The sequence below is a fragment of the Stegodyphus dumicola genome, chromosome 1 (genome assembly GCF_044657685.1).
Source record: "Stegodyphus dumicola isolate Sdum_Otavi_A_Nest chromosome 1, ASM4465768v1".
NCBI lineage: Eukaryota > Metazoa > Arthropoda > Arachnida > Araneae > Eresidae > Stegodyphus > Stegodyphus dumicola.
Window position 1 is genome coordinate 285,206,106 of NC_140768.1, and position 20,116 is coordinate 285,226,221.

Consider the following 20,116-nt stretch of genomic DNA (forward strand, 5'->3'; position numbering starts at 1 on the left):
CATGCTCAAAAGACAGGCACGCAGGTATCGTGAAGAACTGTAATTATTATCTATAAGTTGTTTTATTCCCTCTACGCTTGGGTTGTCGCACGAGAAGAAAAAGCCATAAATATTAAAGCAGGAATTGGTGCACTCTATTTTAATAGCGCTTATTTTTGTTATGAAGCTATATTACCTCTTTTACTTGTTTACTGAAAAGAAACAGTTGCCAAGAATAAGTTTTATTTTAGTAGTTTTATTTTTGCATCCATAAAAGTTCTTAATCGGCCTTTATTTTCGCAATGGTTGGTAATAGATATATACTTTCCGTTATAAAAATGTTCTAAATAATGCAAATATTCATATCTTTTTTATTTGTAAAGTAAAAAATCTGATGCAAACATCACGTGACTTCCTTGTACAGCGTATTTAACTATAATTTTTGTTGCCTACACTATAAGGTATTTCTCCCGCCTTCTTAGCGTGCCTTCGTGGTGTAGTGGTCTGCACACTGGGTGCGTATTCCAGAGGTCCGTTGTTCGATTCCCGGCGAAGGCGTTGCTCATTTTTCATCTTTTTTGCTTCCAAAAAAAAAAAAAAAAAAAAAAAAAGAAAATAACCTACAACACTTCATTTAATTTTATTGCCTCGAATTATTCTAACTTAAGTAACCGATCTCTCAAGGCAAGTTGAAAATAATATCAAAATTTGCAAATTTTGAAATTAAATATTCCGGTCAATTTTTGTCGTACGCCAGTTAAACTTCTTATACTTTTATTTTTTCCTAACGAGTATAAAATTTTCCCAAATATAAGTGTAGGAAACAGCAGGTCACACTAAACGTTAAATTTCGTTATTCGGCGAAAATATTTTTTTTTTTCCCCTAAAATTTGACCTTGCCAACACATGAATATTTTCGTTACTGAAAACACTTCTGTAACTGAAAGTATATGACTACGTAGTATATACTACGTATACTTATAGTATGTGACTAATATACTAAAATGATTATCATATTTTGCGGTACTTCAAACTATTTGTTGTAGTTATTAGCTCAAAGGGGCAATTCGTCCAGAAGGGTTATTAATTTCGTTTTGGCATTTTGCGTCTTCCACTATAAAACGGCGTCTCACTTTCCAAGTTGTTGCCACCAAATATTAAAACCATGCATTATATTTAAAGCAATTAAATAATGAAGAATTTGCATCAATGTAGGTATGTTTCTCGCCCTGTAAAAAGAAAAAAGTACCTAGAGACATCAGATTTTGAATAACATAGTCCTCCATTCGAATATGGTAATATGAGAGCCCCCCAAATTTTGAATTTAGGGTTTGTTTTATTATTTATTTCATATTTTGTAAATCTTTAACGAATTTTTTATTAACAAACTCAAGGGTTTCAAAGACAGCAGTGGCAACACTTTACGGGAAAAAAAACATTTTTATCTTCAGAGCGCGAGAGTATCTACCGGAAATTTTAAAGATAGGCTGTTTTTAAATATTTTTAGCTCAAAGGAACATTAGCCCAAATGCTCTCGAAATATGTATGTGTATGTAAATGAAAAAAACGCCCCTCTGCGCATAATATAAAATTTGAAAGTTTTCATATTTTTTCGAGTTTGTAAATAATAGTTCAAAATGAATGAAAGATTAATTTTAAATGGAAAATTAATAATTTTTTTATATTATTAAAGAAAATTATAATAATTTATGATTTAAAGATTGATTTTGAAGTAATTCATTCATAATTTTTGAAGTAATAAATTCTGATGGGGGAAGAGAGAAAGAAGTCTGGATTCTAATTTAAGAATGAAAAAAAAAAACAATTAAGCCAGTTTGAGAGTGTTAGGAAAAAACACACATTATTAAATTACATTGCATAAATGCAGTGATAAATAAAAGCACACTGAAACATTAGTTCTTTATTCCCTTAGAAGTAGAATTTACGAGCACAAAAAATAAATTTCCTATTCCTCTTTTGGTTGAAATGTTAAAATATCTTCACCGCCTTCCATATCCATGAGTTTATTCAGGATTGATGACTGTAGCTTATCACAGATTTCAAGAATATTATGCACATGTTTTCTTTGAAATTCAGCTGCTTTCTTCGTGCCAGGGCTTACCGCCCACATGCTGACCCTTTGATTGACGACTTGCTGTGAAATGTAATGAGGAAAGAATAAAATTAGATATGACAAATTTTAAAAAAAATACCTAGTCTACAAAGTGATTGCAAAAATTATGTTCCGAAAATTCAGTAAAGTATTGCTTTCTAACTCTCTCTTACATTCCCATATTCTACGAAAACAAAAGAGAGACATACAACAACATTCTTCCTTCCTTTTTTCTACTAGGTCGAAATTGCAAAAACAGATAACATAGGTTGAATCAGCAAATATCAAAGAATAACTTAGAATTTAAAAGCTTGCGTCTGCATTTATGTTTGCTTGTTATTTTGTGTTACAACTTTTCAGTTGCGCCGAAAGAATTCTTCTGTGTTTACATTATGTAACTGTAGGTTCGCTGTCGCAGTCGATGTGTCTGTATTACTGTGATATATTTTGGTGTTTTTATTAAATATAAACGAAAGATATCGTCATGTATTTTGTATACCAATTTGAGATAAAATTACCACTGATGCAAATTCGTCGAAACAAAAATAACATTCGTACAAGAATCGTCAAGTGTTATACTCGCCTTTCGAACTTCGCATTCGTATCGTTAGTTCCTTCGTCATATTTTAAAAATTAGATCCGATGTTCCTTTCTTCTAGAGTATTTAAAGATTTATTAAATTAATTTTTACATTCTATTACTGCTGCTAATTTTATTATTAAAAAATTACTTTGAATGACCGCCCGGTGACAAGGTGGCTAGCGCATAGCGCAGCTGCACCAGGTCCGGGGCTCGATCCCCGGGCTGGGCAAGGTTGACTCAGCCCTTCATTACTTGAGTGGGTCGATAAAATGAGTACCAAGTTCGCTTGGGGCCCAAACACCAGGGGTCCTGAGACAAGCCGACCGCTTGCCCAGAGCATATGCTGATGTATTCCGGGGTCCAAGGTCAAAACAGCAAATTTAGGGCACTGCAGGCCGTGGTTCACTAGGGTTGTTGCGCCACTGAGTTTAGTTTTTTTAGTTGAATGAGTAACGAGTGTTTTAATGCAAAAATTTTGTAATGCACTGGGAATTAACGAAGTGTTTTTCCTGAAAGAAGGCTTTAATTTATATCATTATGTCATAATGAACTAGATTTAAAGTTCTCAAACCGATTTGAAATGTGGAGCTCTATTTTTATTAATACTAGACCTGGAAAGATGTAAGAATTGGAGGCTCCCTTCAACCCACCTGGACACGAGTGTCCCTATAACCCAAAAGCAGGGACCTCATAGACCTGGAATGAATGTATATTTCATTTTGACTTAAGTGCTGTTATTAATATTAAAATGTGCCGCTCAACCAAGATAGTGGTTAGGACCATGACTGTTGTACCGATGGCCCGCGTTCGAAACCTGGAGAAGGCATGGATGTTGGTAAATGTAGAGGGTCTGTGCGTCATAGGGACTCTCTATACGGCGAGCCGAAAATCGTCTCGAGAGCTTGGTGGTGGGGAAGAGGAGTGGGAGACCCTCGGACATGTCCACTCCTCTCAAAATTGCAGGACGGAACTGAACTAAGTCGTACTGTCAGCCGTATGGTGTCCATGGCTCTTGCCAACAACAGGCGGATTTGAGTCCTTGCCAAGATGAATTTCGTGGGATTGCTCTGATATCAGAAAAGCGAGATTAGTCACAAGAACAACAGCACAACAGTATTAAGTTCTGTATCGTGATTAGCAGAGCTGGCTGTCATAGCGTTCAGTCCTGTTTGGAATCCCGGAAAACGCGTGGATGTGTGTGGTTGTCTATTATCGCCTGCTGGCGGGTGTGATGACAATTTGCTCTCTGCTGCTCGTTTCTTTTTGAAGAAACAGTTAAATGACCGATGGTTTGACCATGCTTGACCAATGTTTAAGGAGCAAGTCTCAGACAATTTCAGAACACATTACAATACAGATGTTGTTGTTTGCTTATATTCACAATTTATAACTAGCTGCTCCAAAGCTACAGTCGCAACACTGTCAGCATAATCATCTTTTGCAATTATATTAATATTTATAACATATGGTACAGGTGTTTACTTATAACAGTGTGTTGACGTTATATGTCAAGTTTCAAATATGTAACGGAGAACGACTCAAAAAATAAATTTTAAAAAGGACCCTTGTCTAAACAGCTTATTTTTTAAATAAAAGTTAATGCTAAAATAATTTTAAATTACTTGCAGAAAAGGAATATAAAAATAATTTTTCATTTGTATAGTCTAGGTCATATCAGAAAATCAATGCTAAAACACTATAAAAAGGAGTTAATAAGTTTTAAAAATATTGACGTGTTTGTGTGTGCTTAATAATGATCGATAATTTAAAATCGTTATTCGAAATAACTAAAATACAGAGGTGGCTCGCATTCTTATATGAGAGTAGAATCATCAACCAATTGAGAGCTGCATGCAGTCAGCTGGACTACATACTTAAAAATAAACCTAGTTTAGACGGGAGGTTTAAAAGGGAAATATACAGGGTGTTCCATATTGAAAGGACAAAAAGAATAGCATAGAAAAAATTCTGTAATTGATTAAACGGAAACAAACGGAAATTAACGTACTTCACCGCATTGGCATAGAAATGCACTCCAGTACTTCAAAGATAGTGTACCCATCGCTGGGTTGGCCGTGTTGGGTGAAATGATATGTCAGTGCTTTGTTGGCCACTGAGATTCCCGGATCTAATCTCTTGTGATTTTCTCCTATAAGGTTTTGTTAAAAACAAAGTTTTGGGGCCTTCATTTCCTGAGGACTTATGGCAACAGAAGCAGCGGAAGGGCTCGAATTATTAACAAAGCGTAATCTATCAAGAGTGTTGCAGGAACTGGAATACCGCATAGATATTTGCAGTGTCCCCGGAGAGGAGCACATAAAACATCTCTAGAAACTTAAGTATGGTTTCCGTGTAAATTTGATTTATCAAAAGAAAGCAATGGCAACATTCACAGGTATGCTTTCTTTTAGTCCCATTCAATGTGAAATACCCTGTATTTGAGGTAGAAAAAAATTGCTTGATCTTTGGCAATTACTCTTGTTGAGAATAAAATAATAAAATTGAAGTTTCACACTGAAGGCTTTAAATGATGAGGATTTCTTAAATGATATGAAATCGAGAGCATCAAATGATACTGAGTGTTCACATGATTCTTAACAATTTAGTTAAACCCGTGGGGGAACTAGAATCAAAGTTATTTATTTATTGTTGTTATCTTGTCTATATTACATGGAACAACGGTTGCCAGAGACTTCTCCAAAGAGAGGAATTATTTATTATCGATTTTAATTAGACTTAATGTCAAAATGTCCTTTATAACTTGTCTACAGTCATTTATAGCTGATTGTTCTGCCATAACAGAACTGCAAAGTATCAAATGACTATTTTCAACATGTTTTACATCAAATGTTATTAAAGGTCTTATTTAAAAATTCAACAAAAAAAAAACATAGAATCTCTTATACATCCGAAGAGTACTTAAGTACTAGATACGTGCTCATTACGATTAGACTACAATGTTGCTTTGGCACGCATTACTTAACGATAATAAATTTCAAACTTCTAATAAATAAACAACCAAGTTATTTAAATTTACAATATTTTAGGAGTGATATTTTGAAGATTCAAGAACTGCATTAAGGATGCATGTTTAGACTATTCATTAGCAACAGACGAAGAACAGTATATTTCGTTAGCTATTCAGAACCTTACTTCTGTTTTAAAAAGTCTGAAATGTATGTCCAGTTTTTCGATATCCATATAGACGCGTCGAATGCTGAGATGAAACTTATCCCATGCGATGCTCACCCTGTATAGACAAATTCTCTGGTATTGATGGGCAAGGAAATCTACTACCATGGATACAAAAGCTAGGCCATGCATCATCCAACAAAGCAGAGCGATTCTGTAGAAGACGTAGGAGACTTTTGTCGGCAAGTTTTCACCTGAGGGGGAAAAAAGGCCATACATTAAATTCTGAATTAAAAAAAAAAAAAAAAAAAAAAACAATTCGAACCCCGGTTTTATAATCTAATCTGAAGATGTTCTCAGTTTAACTTCTGTATTATTTAAAGCATATAAATTCAGTCCCAAATTATATCTGATTTAGAGTCTTCCTCAAATTAACAATAACGCTTCTTAAAAATTTCTATTTTTTACACTATCGTCCTAAAATTTATATTTATTTCTTAGAAACTTATATATATACAACGGACCACCTGCATGGGTGTTTTCATGGTTTTCCCCCACGAAGTTCTCTATGAAGGCATCCCTCCCCTTAGGCAAATAGCCCTCGAGGCTTTGTCGTAATGATATATAAACCAAATCAAACCATAAATAATGTTCCAGTGTCAGTGGTATATTATAAAACTTTAGTTCAAACTATTTACAACAAATCATGCATCAATGGAAGGGAAACTAGTCTAACTTTTCTTCCAAATGGTTCAATATGTGCACCTTTAGCTCTATGGCCCACATCCAGCGTGTAGTAGAATTCTTCCCGCACTTTGGTTAAGAAGTTCAGAGTAATGGAAAAAGTGGCCTCCTTCAATTCTGTGTTTTCTACTCTGGCAGATCATTAGGAAACGGCGGAACGTAAAGACGATCTTTTATAAAGTTAAAATGCAAAAATCGCTTGGCATTAGGTCAAGTGAATGTAGAGGCAACGAAAAAGAACTCTGTTGTCTCCACCATTACAACCAATCCAATAGTTAGAGACTTCGATGTTCAATCACTCTCGTACATATTCCAACGGGAAGGGGGTCCATATTGTTGCCAAATAAAGTTACAGATTCACACTGTACTAGACGGGGAAAGAGCCGTTATTGTAACATATCCAGAAAAACCATCCCTGTTATAGCTTCAGTGAGACTAAATGATTCGTACCCTTGACGTCGGAACGCAGCGCAGAAAATGTTTAAATTTGGGTGATCTCTTTGGTATTCTACAAGTTCATGAGCACACTTTGACCCCCAGATACGAACATTATGAGTATTAACCTTCCTACTCAGACGAAAAATTAACTCATCACTGAACACCACACGATCAAGAAAGTCATCTTCACGCTTAAATACTTCATTTGAAAAGTTTTAAAACGTACACCTCAGTCATCTATCTTTAAAGCACGTACCAACAGTAACCGGTAAGGACGCATGCGCAAACGTTTTCTTAAAAACCTTCCAAACTGCCTTGTTTGGCAACCGAAGTTCAAGACTTGATATCCGAACAGATTTCTTACTACTACGAAGATAATATGTTCATCCTCTACAGACTCCCTACTCCCACATCCTCTACAAACTCTTTTGGTCTTCCCTTGCTTTTCCCTTAACAAAAACATCCAGTAGTTTCGAAGTGTTTACCATCGGCGGGTATTTTTGCCACACCAGGAATCACAATTAAATTTAAAACGAAACGCACGCTGAACTGAATGAAATTAGATTCACTCTTAGCAAAATGCAGAACACAAAACGCTTTACGCTCAGGAGTCGCCATTTTGCTTACGTGACGCTGCAACCGAGAAAACAATACAGCAGTACTCGCGCATGCGCTTATCTAAAACTGTTCGAGTTACTCTTTAATTCTGACCTTGATCCAACACTCTATAATGCTTGCAGTTGATAATATTAAAATTTATAACTAAGACATTTTTTATGGACAGGTCATTAATAACTCTTAAATCATAGAAAAGCATGCAATAAGTTAATTAAGTTCTGGTTAAAGTTTTTATACCTTTAGTTAGTCTGTATGCAATAGTTGTAGAATTATCAACAATTTAAGAGTTTAAGTGGCGTTAAGCCTAACGAGGCCACTATTTATTTATATTTGAAAATCTTAGTAGAATAATAAATTAAGTCAGTAGGTGGGCCAACTTCAGTGTCTTTTTGCTGAGTGGGATCCAAATTTAACTTTCAGTTTTTGTTTTCTTTCAACCGAAAATTTGGTCTTCTTGCCCATTAGCTGAATTGCTTTTTTTTTTTTTTTTTTTTTTTTGAGTGGGAACTTTAATTTTAACTGCAAAAACAGCTTTTTATATGGTGCGTATGGTGTTTTAGGTTTTTTTTTTTTTTTTGTATTTTATAAGTTTTAATAAAGATGTTCTGAGTTTTTATGTATTTTTGCCTTGTCGCGAAATGAGAAATGAATTGATTGAATGAGAAATGCATCTCTAACGAAATTTGATAAAATAAGTTTAAATCAAGTGTAGCATAATAAAATGTGTAAATTTTAATAGGCAGTACATGGAAGTCATAAGGTGTCCACATCAGATATTTCCTTAATGAAACACGAGCCGTATAAGCGTCATGTTTTTTTTTTTTTTTTTTTTTTTTTTTTTTTTTTTTGTACAGCATTACATGTAACTTTACTTCAACGTAAGAATAGGAACCAAAATATTACCTGCGACATAATCTCCTAGTCCTACTGTTGTCAAAGTAATGAAACTGTAATATAATCCATCCAGAAAATTCCAGTCTTCGGTGTACATGAATACTACTGATGGCAACACCATGAAAATTATAACCCAGGGAATGTAAAAAATAAGATGCGCCAGTACTTGTTTTTTCTTGTTAGTATCATCACTATTCACCTTCCAGATAATCTCTTGATAAGCATCCGAATAAGCGTCGCCCAAAGTTTTGAAGAATAGTATGTTGAGGGGTATGCCTATGATCGCATACAGCATACAGAGCAGCTGTCCATAATTCGTTGCAGGAGCTACATCACCATAACCTGCAAGGCACGATTTCAAAGCATTTCTTTTTTCCGTTTCATGCATCTTAAATCATAAAGAAAAAGTATTTCTCTAAGCACTTAATAAATAGACATACTTTTTAAGTTTTAATAAGTGCAATTTTTTACCGAAAGTTGGAAACAAAATGAAGAGCAAGGTTATTGCTGCAAACGTTAATGATTTATTGTCATTTCTGTCTGTTTTAAATTAGATGTGATGTAAAATAGGCTGGATATTAATTTAAATCAGCGTTATATTTTCAAATTTAGTTTCAAGGACATTTCGATGGTTTTGCCGAACCATCATCCTCAGCTGCAAAAGCGCAAATGAACGAGAAAAGATATGCATTTGCGCTTTTGAAGCTGAGGATGATGGTTCGGTAAAACCATCGAAATTAGTCCTGTGAAAATTTGAAAATATAACGCTGATATTTGTTGTTTGACTTCTAAATTAATACTTGTTCGGCGTGTTATATTGTATCTTAATTACAGGCTGGATATGTTGAATTTTGCTGTTGCAGCATTGGAACAATCCAAACTATCCAACCATAACAGAATCAAAAATCGTTCTCTTTAACAGCAACAGACTCGATGCCTATTCGAAAGGTCCAGGTTTCGACTCCCGTCGTGTGCACTGCGGATTTCTTCAGTTTCCTGGCTTTAGAAAAATTCTGAAAAAAGGACTTTACAAATGACGCCCCAACTAAAAGGTAGTGGATGATAGTTCATCGCCCCTAGGATTTAGCGATTGAGCCCCCTAAGCCCCAGTGGTCCTTTATAAGGGGGAGTGAATAAGGCACTTTCTCCCTCCTTTCAGCATGCCTTCGTGGTATAACGGTAGCATACTCGGCGCGTATTCGAGAGGTCCGATTCCTGGCGAAAGCACTGCACATTTTTCACGTCTCCTGCTTCAAAATAACCTAATGACTCTAGACAGTTATTAAAAATTAATTTCTTCTTATCTTGAAACTGTTATTTGTCATCCCTCTGAAGGACTATTGTTTTCTCTTGTCTCTGAAGGACTATTGTTTTCGTTTTGCGATTTTGCGTTGGTTCACTATAAATGTACATTTCACTTTTCAAAGTATTGCCACCAAATTCAGAGTCCTGCATTATATTTGAAGAAATTAAATAATGAAAAATCTGCATAAATGTATGTATATTTTTCGCATTGTGATAAAACAACGGTGCATAGAGCTATCGAATTTTGAATGACGTAATTCTACTGAGAATATGGGCATGTGGAAGCCCAAATTTGAAATTCGGAATCTGTTTTATTACCGATTTCATATTTTGTAAATCTTTAACGAATTTTTGATTAACAAACTCAAAGATTTCAAAGCGAGCAATGGCAACAGGAAAAACATTTTTATCTCCAGCGCGAGAGACTGCGTATTGGAAATTCTAAAGATATGCTCAATTTAAGAATATTTTGCGATACTGCTCTTGAACTGAATTTTATGGTTTAAGTGCGAACAACATGATATTTAATAAATAAAGGTAACAGACGAAATGTTAAAAAAACGCCCCTTTGGAAGTAATTTAAAATCTGAAACTTTCAGATTTTTTTAAAAAATTTAATTTATTGATTGCTGTTTTTATTGATCAAAGCTTTAGTTTAATAAGATAACATTGTTTTAATTGCCATTTAATAAGCATTAATTACCATGTTTTAAATATCAATTTTTATATTCGGTGATCTGAAACTTTGAATTACATTATTTTGCTATACACCATCACAGAAAATATGACATAAAATTAAGAACCTGGTTAATAATACTTTACCTATCGTGGAACATACATGAAAGGCAAATATGAACGCGTTAAAATAGGTCCAAGTTTCACTCTTTATTTTCATTTCTGGATTGATAAAGCTCAACATTGTTTTGGAATTCCATTGACAAATCGTATGGTTAATTTGCTCTTCAGTAAAATTAATCTGCAACAAAATATTCTGTATTCCTAGAAACAAAATTGGAAGACATTAGTATAGAGGAATTTACTTGTTTTCAAAGAAAGTATTTAATCGTATCTCGCAGTTTTTGGATTTGCCGTTCATTTTCATGCAAAATTGTAGCATTTCAATAATTTTCATGGATCATTTTAAAGCACCCGATTGTCCATATTTAACTTGCTTTTTCCATGCCTCGAAAGCGCGATTTAGGATACATATATATTACATTTATATATAGTATTATTCTAACATAGGTATTTTGACACAAACTCGGGCTTTTTCTGAAATAACATACCAATTTTTTCCCACATTTCGATTCTACGACTCAAATCATATCTAGATATTAAATTTTGTAATTTTTGGTGAGAAATTTATGGAAAAATTTTTAAAAAAATTTGCCGCATTTTTTTCAGCTTGTGCGAAGATTAATTCACTTAGCGAACTTCTTAAATTATAGCAACTTATTTTCCTTCCCGTTTTTGTATTGTAAAGGAGCGGAAAAAAGGTCATCGTTCATACTTTGAAATAATTTTAAAGAAGTGCGTAAAGCACATTTAGCGTTATTATCGCTTATAACGAATAAGCCAAACTTCAAAACGCGCCATAATGTAAATTCGCGTATATCCTAGGAAATTTTGAATACAAACTATAATTTTTTGAAGGTGTGCCTAGAAATAAATCTACTTTAAGATGATATTAAAAATTTTATAGGTTATAATTCAATTTTTTTTAAATATTTATAAAATTTATTTAAAAATACAAAATTTAACAATAAATCATAAAAAAATGGGCGAATTTTACTTGGAATGAATTTAAATTTCGAAATGTGAAAGAAAGAATCAGAGAAGTTTAATAAAAAAAAAGAGATATTAGTAAATATATACCAAATTCAATTAACATCAAAGTGCTAAAATTTTGTGTTCAAAAACTATTCGTGAGATTTTTACAAAACATGGCACTTTGGCATAATTTGAGTGGTAGAATCGAAATATGGAAAAAAAATTGGATGTCATTTCAGAAAAGGTCAGATTTCGTGTCAAAATATCTATATTAGAGCAATGCTATATATAAATCTAATATATGTCCTACGTCCCGCTTTCGAGACATGGAAAACGCGAAGTTAAAATGTCGACAATCGGTCCAGTAGAACCGGGAGATGTAAAACTGTCCCTTTTGTGTGTCATAATCATGTTTGCTTCCGTGTATTTATGATTTATGTAATTACAATAAGTTAGATAACTTTGAAGACTTTTTTACATACGATATTAAATATTTTTACATATTATTTTTTTATAAATATGTTTGATTATAAGATTGACCAAGTATTCACAGTAAAATTCTTTAAGCTATTTAAACCTTACATAAATGCAATTCATTGATAATAAATATTTGAAAGTACATTCCCGAACAATTATTTACATTAATCTCTTGATAAAATACAATTGAAGGGCCCAATTTAATTTTTGGAAAATTTTTTAAAAATTTCCAAAATTCATTTTTTTAACTTATGTTTTAAACATTTCTCATTAAAAGTGCTAGTAAAAATAATTTTACGGCTATTACTATAGCAGAATGTGTGTTTAGTCAGGCTATATTATTATTTGAATTTAGGAATTAAGCCCTTGTTGTCCCAGTAATCATTAAAGTGTCCATTTTTGGTGATAAAAAAATTTAAGAGCCACAATGCCTGTGATAGAAAGTTTAATTAACAAGCGAAAGAGAACGTTTATAACATATGAAAAAATAATATAAAGCAAAATAATGTGAAAAAAAAAGGATTATACAAGCATTTAGTTCGGGAATGTTCATTTCAGTACGTATTCTTGTCAATATTTACATACAATCATTGACTTAACGAAGGCTATATGGGTATTCTTCATTATTAATCGTTGAATTCACTTTCAGTTTCTTCAGCATCTCTGCTAGTAAAATTGCATTTTCTATGAACCAGTATTTCTAGGAGGAATATTTTTTCCTCTAGTTGAAATATAACTCTTACCTTCATTACGGCTCTTTTTCATTTGTTTTTTCCCTACAGATCTCGATTCAATACCTGTCTTTTCTTCTTTGGCAGTTCGTTGTTATTGTCCTTGGATAGTACTCATCAGATGAGCCTGAACTGATAGGTTCAGGATCATCTGAACTTCTGTCACACTTATGAGAAAATAGGAAAGCACAACAACCTTAATAAAAATACAGTTCTTGTACACTTAAAATAATCATCACTGCCTGAAAGTAAACAAAACCTTTCCCTGTAGCGTTTCCTATCAACTGTATAATCACCTTCATCTCTTGAGATCTTCCGAAACCACTACTTGGAGCTGAGCCCTTTCTTTTTACTCCAATGCAAAGAAGGTTTTTTTTTTTTTTTTTTTTTTTTTTTGTAAATTAAAAAAAAATTCTCATGAGCACAGAGTGTACCAAAAGTGTAGCTGGAACCTTCTTGCTGCAAGCCCCTCAGTTACTTAAAAATTCTGCAACAGTACTATTGTTTCAGGTGTCTGTTTAGAGGGGAAGGATTATGCTAATTTTTACGATTTCCAGTCAGTAGCACCATTTGAAAGTGCAATAAAAAACAAAAAAACCTTTCTGTGAAGTCAAACTAAGCCTTCAGAAAGTCGTAAAAGACTTTCTGAAAGATTAACGTTTTTACGGAAAAGTGAAAATTCTTGTAAGACGTCGCAGACTAAAGTTTCGTCAAACAAACCATTTTGCTCGGGATATAGCTATAAGTTTATGCATTATTAGTTGGTCTTTGTGAGAAAAGACATGAAACATTTTAGTAGAGTTTGGAGAAAGTGAACTAAAAAACGAAAAATGAATCGTAATATTGAGACTAGAGTATGTACAGGAGCATCACAACACAAAGACTGATGCATGCAACTTCATATCATAGCATCTCCACAGTTGACAGCTAGCGAATTTTAGGACTAAAAGATATACTGAATGCTCTAATATTGACCGGTGATAGTTCGTTATAAGTTTGCTGAGAACAGACTTGCAGGCATAAGGTTCTTTTTTACGACTTAACAATCTTCGCGTCCGCTTGCAGTGGTACTACGATGATTTGGTGCAAGCATGCTTCGATGAGAAGCAACCAACTTGTGTAAAGAAAGTACTTCACATGACAAATGGCATATTATGGTATCAGCGATGTACCTCGATTCTGTTCTAATCAACAGTGAACTACCGAGAAAGGGTCTGAGAAGAGATATGGTAATCGGGTAGATCTTAATATAATGTTTGGGCTGCTATTGTTACAATACATTAAATACGCTATCAGAAGGACAGCAAACCAACAATAAGCTTTCCACATAGTGGGTTAATTTAAAAGAAACAAACGCTTTCAAACTTGTTCTGAAATAAGAGTTTTAATAATGCAGTTTAAATATTTATACAATTAGAAAAATAAACCGTAAAGTTTAGAGAATAAATTGCAAATGTTTTATGTGTGAACCTGTTGTAGTACAACAATATGCTATATTCAAGTTCTTCCCATACACATCACAATATGGTCATTTTGCCGCAGCAGTTGATGTGAAGCACTGTTTAGGATAGCCCAAGCTTGTCAGAAGAGCAAAAACACAAAATCCATCCTTTATAGATCTCCACAAGAGACAGTCACACGGGGTTAAATCCGGACTCTTTGATGACCAAAATGCTAGAGCCATGTTCTGATCTGTGGAATATTCAATCCAATGCAAGACAGATATTCATCCATACCGCGTTCTAAAACGATACCGCATACAGAAGACGCCGCTTTATTGTGATTATGTTTGTCCATGGCTGTTTTGATAATAATATCAAGAGATGAGAAAATATTCTGATATAAAAGTCTGCTTCAAAATAGCAATGGAATTTAATTGAGTTAATAAAAATTTAAATGGAAACATATTAAAAAAGTTCTTTCACACTATTTCAATTAGGAGAATATAAAAAAATTGTTATGAATTGTTCATAATTGTCCTTACTGTAAAAATTCATTTATGAACTGTTAACAACATTTCTGGAAATGAGTGATGCTAGATCAGTAAACTTAATATTCGGAAGGCATCACTAATTCAAAAGGAAACATGCTAATGTAAAATTTAAAATTAGGGAAAAAAAATCCTATTCAGCCAAGGTATTTTCAAGGAATTTTTTTAACCAGGAGCAGGGCGAAACAAAAATTCTGCAAAAATGTTTTTACTCCTCAAGAAGAGGTACCACTTCACCCTCAAAATTGATAGACTTATTCAAAATCTATGCCAACAAAGGTTGCTTTCTTGCCTAATTTTCTGTGATTGACTAAAATCGAAACTAAGCTGTTTCGCGACTTTAATCCCTCATTTGGCAACATTTCTATGTCATTTGGCTATTTTTTATAATCTATTTTGACCTTATTTAAAGTTTTTACTTCTTATTTGGTGAATTCACTTCAACTAAAAAAAAATTTGTACGTTTGAATACATTTTGATAATGGTAACCGAATTATTAATCACAGTAAGCGATGTACGTATTTCCCATGTTTTCGTATACATACGGCCAGGACTTTGCAAATTCGCTAACAGACTGAACAATAACATTAACCGCGATCATATAAAGCGGCGTCTACTATAAGAACAACTAAATTTGTTTTTGGATATTCAAGCACGCACTCCTATGTGGCTTGACTGACGTTAAAAGCACTCATGTGGAGCTGACATCACGAAAGCAAACAAAAAGTGGAGGTTGTAAAACTGAAGTCTTTCTCTGTAAAACAATACGGAAAACTTCCTGATAACAGGAAACACTTTTTGATTTACAAGAATTTAATATATTTATTTCTTTTAAAGCTAATCCTATATTATCTTACTTTTAGAAAACTCGACTTTCTGCTAACCACAGGAAAACTCAGGTATAACAGATGAGCATCTGTTTATATAAAAGCTGACATAAAATACATTTTCACATTAAAAATATACGCAATCATTTGGTACTTCATTTTTATAGCCACCCTCAAAATTTAATCGCAAATCAACAGATATGTAATATGTATCGACATATAAGAACAAGTGGCGAGCCAGAAAACACAACGATGTGCTAATAAAGTAAGGCAGCTCGTTGCACTACTCTATCTTCATAGCATAACTTGGGCGTGAAAACACACGACCACATCAAGCTAATATTAGCAGGCAAACTTATCCAAGATATGTCGCGGTTCTCCAGCTGAAATAAACTCTAGATCTCTCTCCAGCTGGGAGTGCGAAGCATTAAAATGAAGATGAATTTTTATGAATCAGTATGCCCACATGATTCCAAGGCAACATATGAGAGTTCATTGATTCAGTCTCATGGTCCATAAAGAAGATTACTAAGCTCCATTTTTATAGACATCTATTAGCCAGATTTAGTTGCTCAAAATTAAATTTCTGTTTCACATGATTGGTTTATGTTTTTATGGCAGATTTTTATCAAACTTGAAACATTTCTCTGTAGTTCCTCCTTCTATCTTGCATTCATTTATAATTTGTTTCTTTGTTGGTTTTTCGATATCATTTCTTTGGAATCGGACATAAAGAAGACAACATAGCTTAAAATTGTCACTGCATCTCCATCGCAGGAAAAAGAGAGAGAAAGAAGACAAATAGCATGTAAAAATAGATGAATCCTTTCAGAAATCTTTAATATATCTTTCAAATTTTAATTACTTGATTTGCATCCCGGTGGGAGCCAACGAAAGTGGATGTCACAGTAAAGTAAAAATAATAAGCAAATGTATTAATAAACATAAAATTTTGTAAATGTAGTATGTTATTTTAAACAAAGAGAGAAATAGTGAGTTCCCGTTCTAAGGAAAGAACTTGTAGGAAAGAACTACATTTCTTCGTTGCTAAAAGAGGCAGATACCTCTTACTGCACTGAAGACAGACAAAGACTCAGAAAGTAGACAGATGTCTTGTTTTGCACCCGCAAAATTCTTTTGCCAGATAAAGCTAACACATAGCAGCAAGTTGCAGTTACAACATGTGCCATTGCATGCCTCTGGCTGTGAAATCACAGAGATGCGATTTAACACATGATAATTATTATTCATTGTAGGAAGTGCAGAAAATGATTACTTACAACGGAAAACATGCAGAAAAGAATACCTTCTAAAGGATGAAAATGCAGAAAAGAATACCTTATGAAGGATCCGCAGTAGCAGCGGTGCAATAAATCATGTGGAAGCATTCGGAACTGCGAGGAGTTTGAGGCAATTAATACCACAGCCAGCCTCAGAGCCGGTGCAACCTACGCTGCTGCACTGAGTGGCAGAATTCAGGGGCGACAGAAATACGTGGACTTTTGGGAAGCATCAGGTATCAAAACAATGAAGATTGCACTAGGCGGCAGAACCGCAGAGACTGCACCAAGCGACCAAAGACCTACCCCGGCGCTGTTATGTATAAGACAAATTGGTACTTCTCTATTATCAGGTCCGGATTCAAAAATGAATTTGTGTATGAACATGTGTATGTATGTGCGTGTGTGTATACATACATACGCACATACATACAATGTATACACACATGCACATACAATGTATACACACATACAGTGTGTATACACACATACATGAGTACGTAGATATACGTAGTATGTACATGCATACATGAATACATCTATCCATACGTACATTCTGAAGCAGGTTCCGATAACAGAAGAGCACCGACAATTTTTCGAATGGCATACTTTTCCTAGCTATCTTACTGTCATCATACATTACAATCAAAGCCTGAAGCTATGTTTCTGAAAAATTCTGTAACCAAAATTTTAAGTTATTTGAGTTTAAAATTACATTTAGCTTAGTAAATGCAGAAAAAAAAAATTTTTTTTTTTTGTTTTTTTTTGGTTCTGTCTTAAAATCACATTTCGTTTAATATTTTACTAACATATAGTTATCGATCTTTTTTTGTCTCCCGTTCTGCCGGTTACGTTTGGTGTTAGTAGCAATCTCAAACTTATTTTTCTGCCTTTCTTTTATTCATACATCGTTTTTATTGGGTTTACTGGGCTGACAAATAACAATTGAAAATTTTGAAATCTTTAAACATGTGGTACATGTCAGAATTCTATACCTTATTGCGTTTCGAAATTTTTTTTAAAGCTGGGTACTGGATATTTCACTGATGTAAAGCTTTGGAATTTAGCAGAGAAATCCATCCAGCTTGAAACAATAATTAAAATGTAAAAATAAAAGAAATGGAATTAATTAATACAAGCCAACTTACGTGAAAAGTTGTGGTAACTTGTGTTTTGCCCTGAAACTTCCTCTATATTCAGTTTATTCAATGCTTGTAACAGAAGGAACATGCTACCGCCTAGCTGAATATAAACTGTGTAAATAACGGATGTGCAAAATATCACATTCCACATAGTACAGGCGGTCTGACTAAAGTTTAAGGTAAATATTGTAAATTCAATTAAAAGGAAAAGTTTGCACGTGGTTGGGTAAGATATTGATTATTTATTATTACGTGTAATACTTGTTAAGTTATTACGTGATACAATGAAGGCTTGCATTAATACTAGATTAAAATTTGTTACATGATTTTGAACCGGTCCAAATTACCGATCTACTTCTGTAGCTCTTAGACTTGCTCCTTTTTGAGAGTATCGTATTCAAATGTTATGGTAACTGAGCTTGATTTAGCGAAAAACTTCTGAGGTTTTTTCCTGTTGGAGAAAATGTTTTTAAATTAATCTTAAAGTATACTTATTTTCAAAATTTATGTCACAATGCAAACCTGTGAACTCTCAGCATCGTGAGGGATAATTTAGCGTTTGGTCTTTTGTATTTAAATTATAAATTACTGTTTAATTTGGTGGAGCTGAAGAGCCAATTTTAATTTTTAACAAAATGAAAATTTTTAGTAAAATAAAAAATATTTGAAATGCGTCTTAAACTTCACTTACTAAATAATTAATCAAAGCAAACATGTAAGTACTAATATCGTAAAGGAAAAAAATTTAAAGTTTTATTAATTTTCTCTCTGAAATCTGAAGATTGACAACTGCAAGACACTTTTGTTGGTTTCACTTCTTAGTTTTTCAAATATACTGATTACCTAAATATTAAATTTTCTTACTGACATTTATTTAAAATAGTTCTAACAAGTTGAATTAATTATTAAATAAGCTACTTTAAATTAAACTAAAAATCTACAAATTATGAAACATTTTTTAACTTTTCGAAGAGAATTTTCCAAGTGGACGAAACTTGAGAATAAGTAATGACAACCTAATCTCTTTATCTATTAAATTTTTCTTCGACGCATATATTTGTACGTAAATAATTATAAAATTATTTATATTTATTATTATTGTATAAATTAGTAATTTGCGTATGGCAACAGTTATGGATATTTAAGTTCAAGAACGATGTAGCAACGGTACTTTTTTTTCGTCATAATAAGTTTTATTTTTGTTGAAGCTGGATTTATTCGGCGAATAATAACCATGCGTTGTAGTGTTACTTAAAGGAAAGAAAGTGTTTGTGTTTTAATTCTGTTTGTTGAAATGCTTTTGTATACACAATATTTGTTTCCCATCTGATGCGGGCAAATTCACTTTTCTATCCACATAGCCACATTACCGATGCTTCATTCTTAAATTCGAGGGATCTGCAATACATTATAATTTATAGATCCTTCCAACGACCACACTTTTATGAAGACTGCAATCATAATTAGCATCGTAATAGAATGCACCATGATTTAAATCAGCGTGCAGTGTTTGTCTAGATCAAGCACTGCTCATTCGAATATTTTCCAATCTTGCTTCACCTTGCTCGTTTGTTCCATATGAACTGCTCAAGAGCAGTACATACTCGAACGTTTTCCAGTCATGCTTCCCGTTGCCGTTGTTTCTGAAACTCGTGATGCCTTTTCTTATCGTGCTTAAGGAGTAAATTGAGCAACCGATTTTCGCTCTAGAGGCACACTTGATTTCACAGCAAAAGTAACGCTTTGTGACGACTATTACAAATTCACCTTCAAAAGCAAAGAAAATGCATGTGATGTAATGACACGCATAATTGATGCGTACGTGTTATTGCGTGAAAAATTAAATATTTTACGCTTTGCTGAACGATAACACGCGCTGAAATATTTTAATTTGGGCAGTGGAACAGATTTTTCTTAAATGGCCGAGTTTTTTTTTAATTAACTGCGAGATAAATTAATATTATTGCGTTTTCCCGACTGGCAACGGAATTTTTTTATATCGCCGAGTATTCTGATTAAATATGAAGCATATATATCTTACGCTTTTGCAGAGTGGCAATGTAAAGCTCAGTGATTGCAGAGGGGCAATCACTG

The 20,116-nt window shown here is 33.5% G+C and overlaps 1 protein-coding gene across 1 annotated transcript; it reads right to left on the reverse strand.

Moving 5' to 3' along the window:
* Window positions 1-1,891: 1,891 nt before the first annotated feature.
* Window positions 1,892-18,176, reverse strand: LOC118195301 (potassium channel, subfamily K, member 16-like). Its single transcript, XM_035366598.2, has 5 exons — window positions 18,029-18,176; window positions 10,628-10,804; window positions 8,510-8,842; window positions 5,828-6,060; window positions 1,892-2,134 (listed from the first exon to the last, which is right to left on the reverse strand). Exons 1-5 carry the CDS (start codon window positions 18,171-18,173, stop codon window positions 1,946-1,948), a joined length of 1,077 nt encoding a protein of 358 aa, XP_035222489.2. The 5' UTR covers window positions 18,174-18,176; the 3' UTR covers window positions 1,892-1,945.
* Window positions 18,177-20,116: the final 1,940 nt, after the last annotated feature.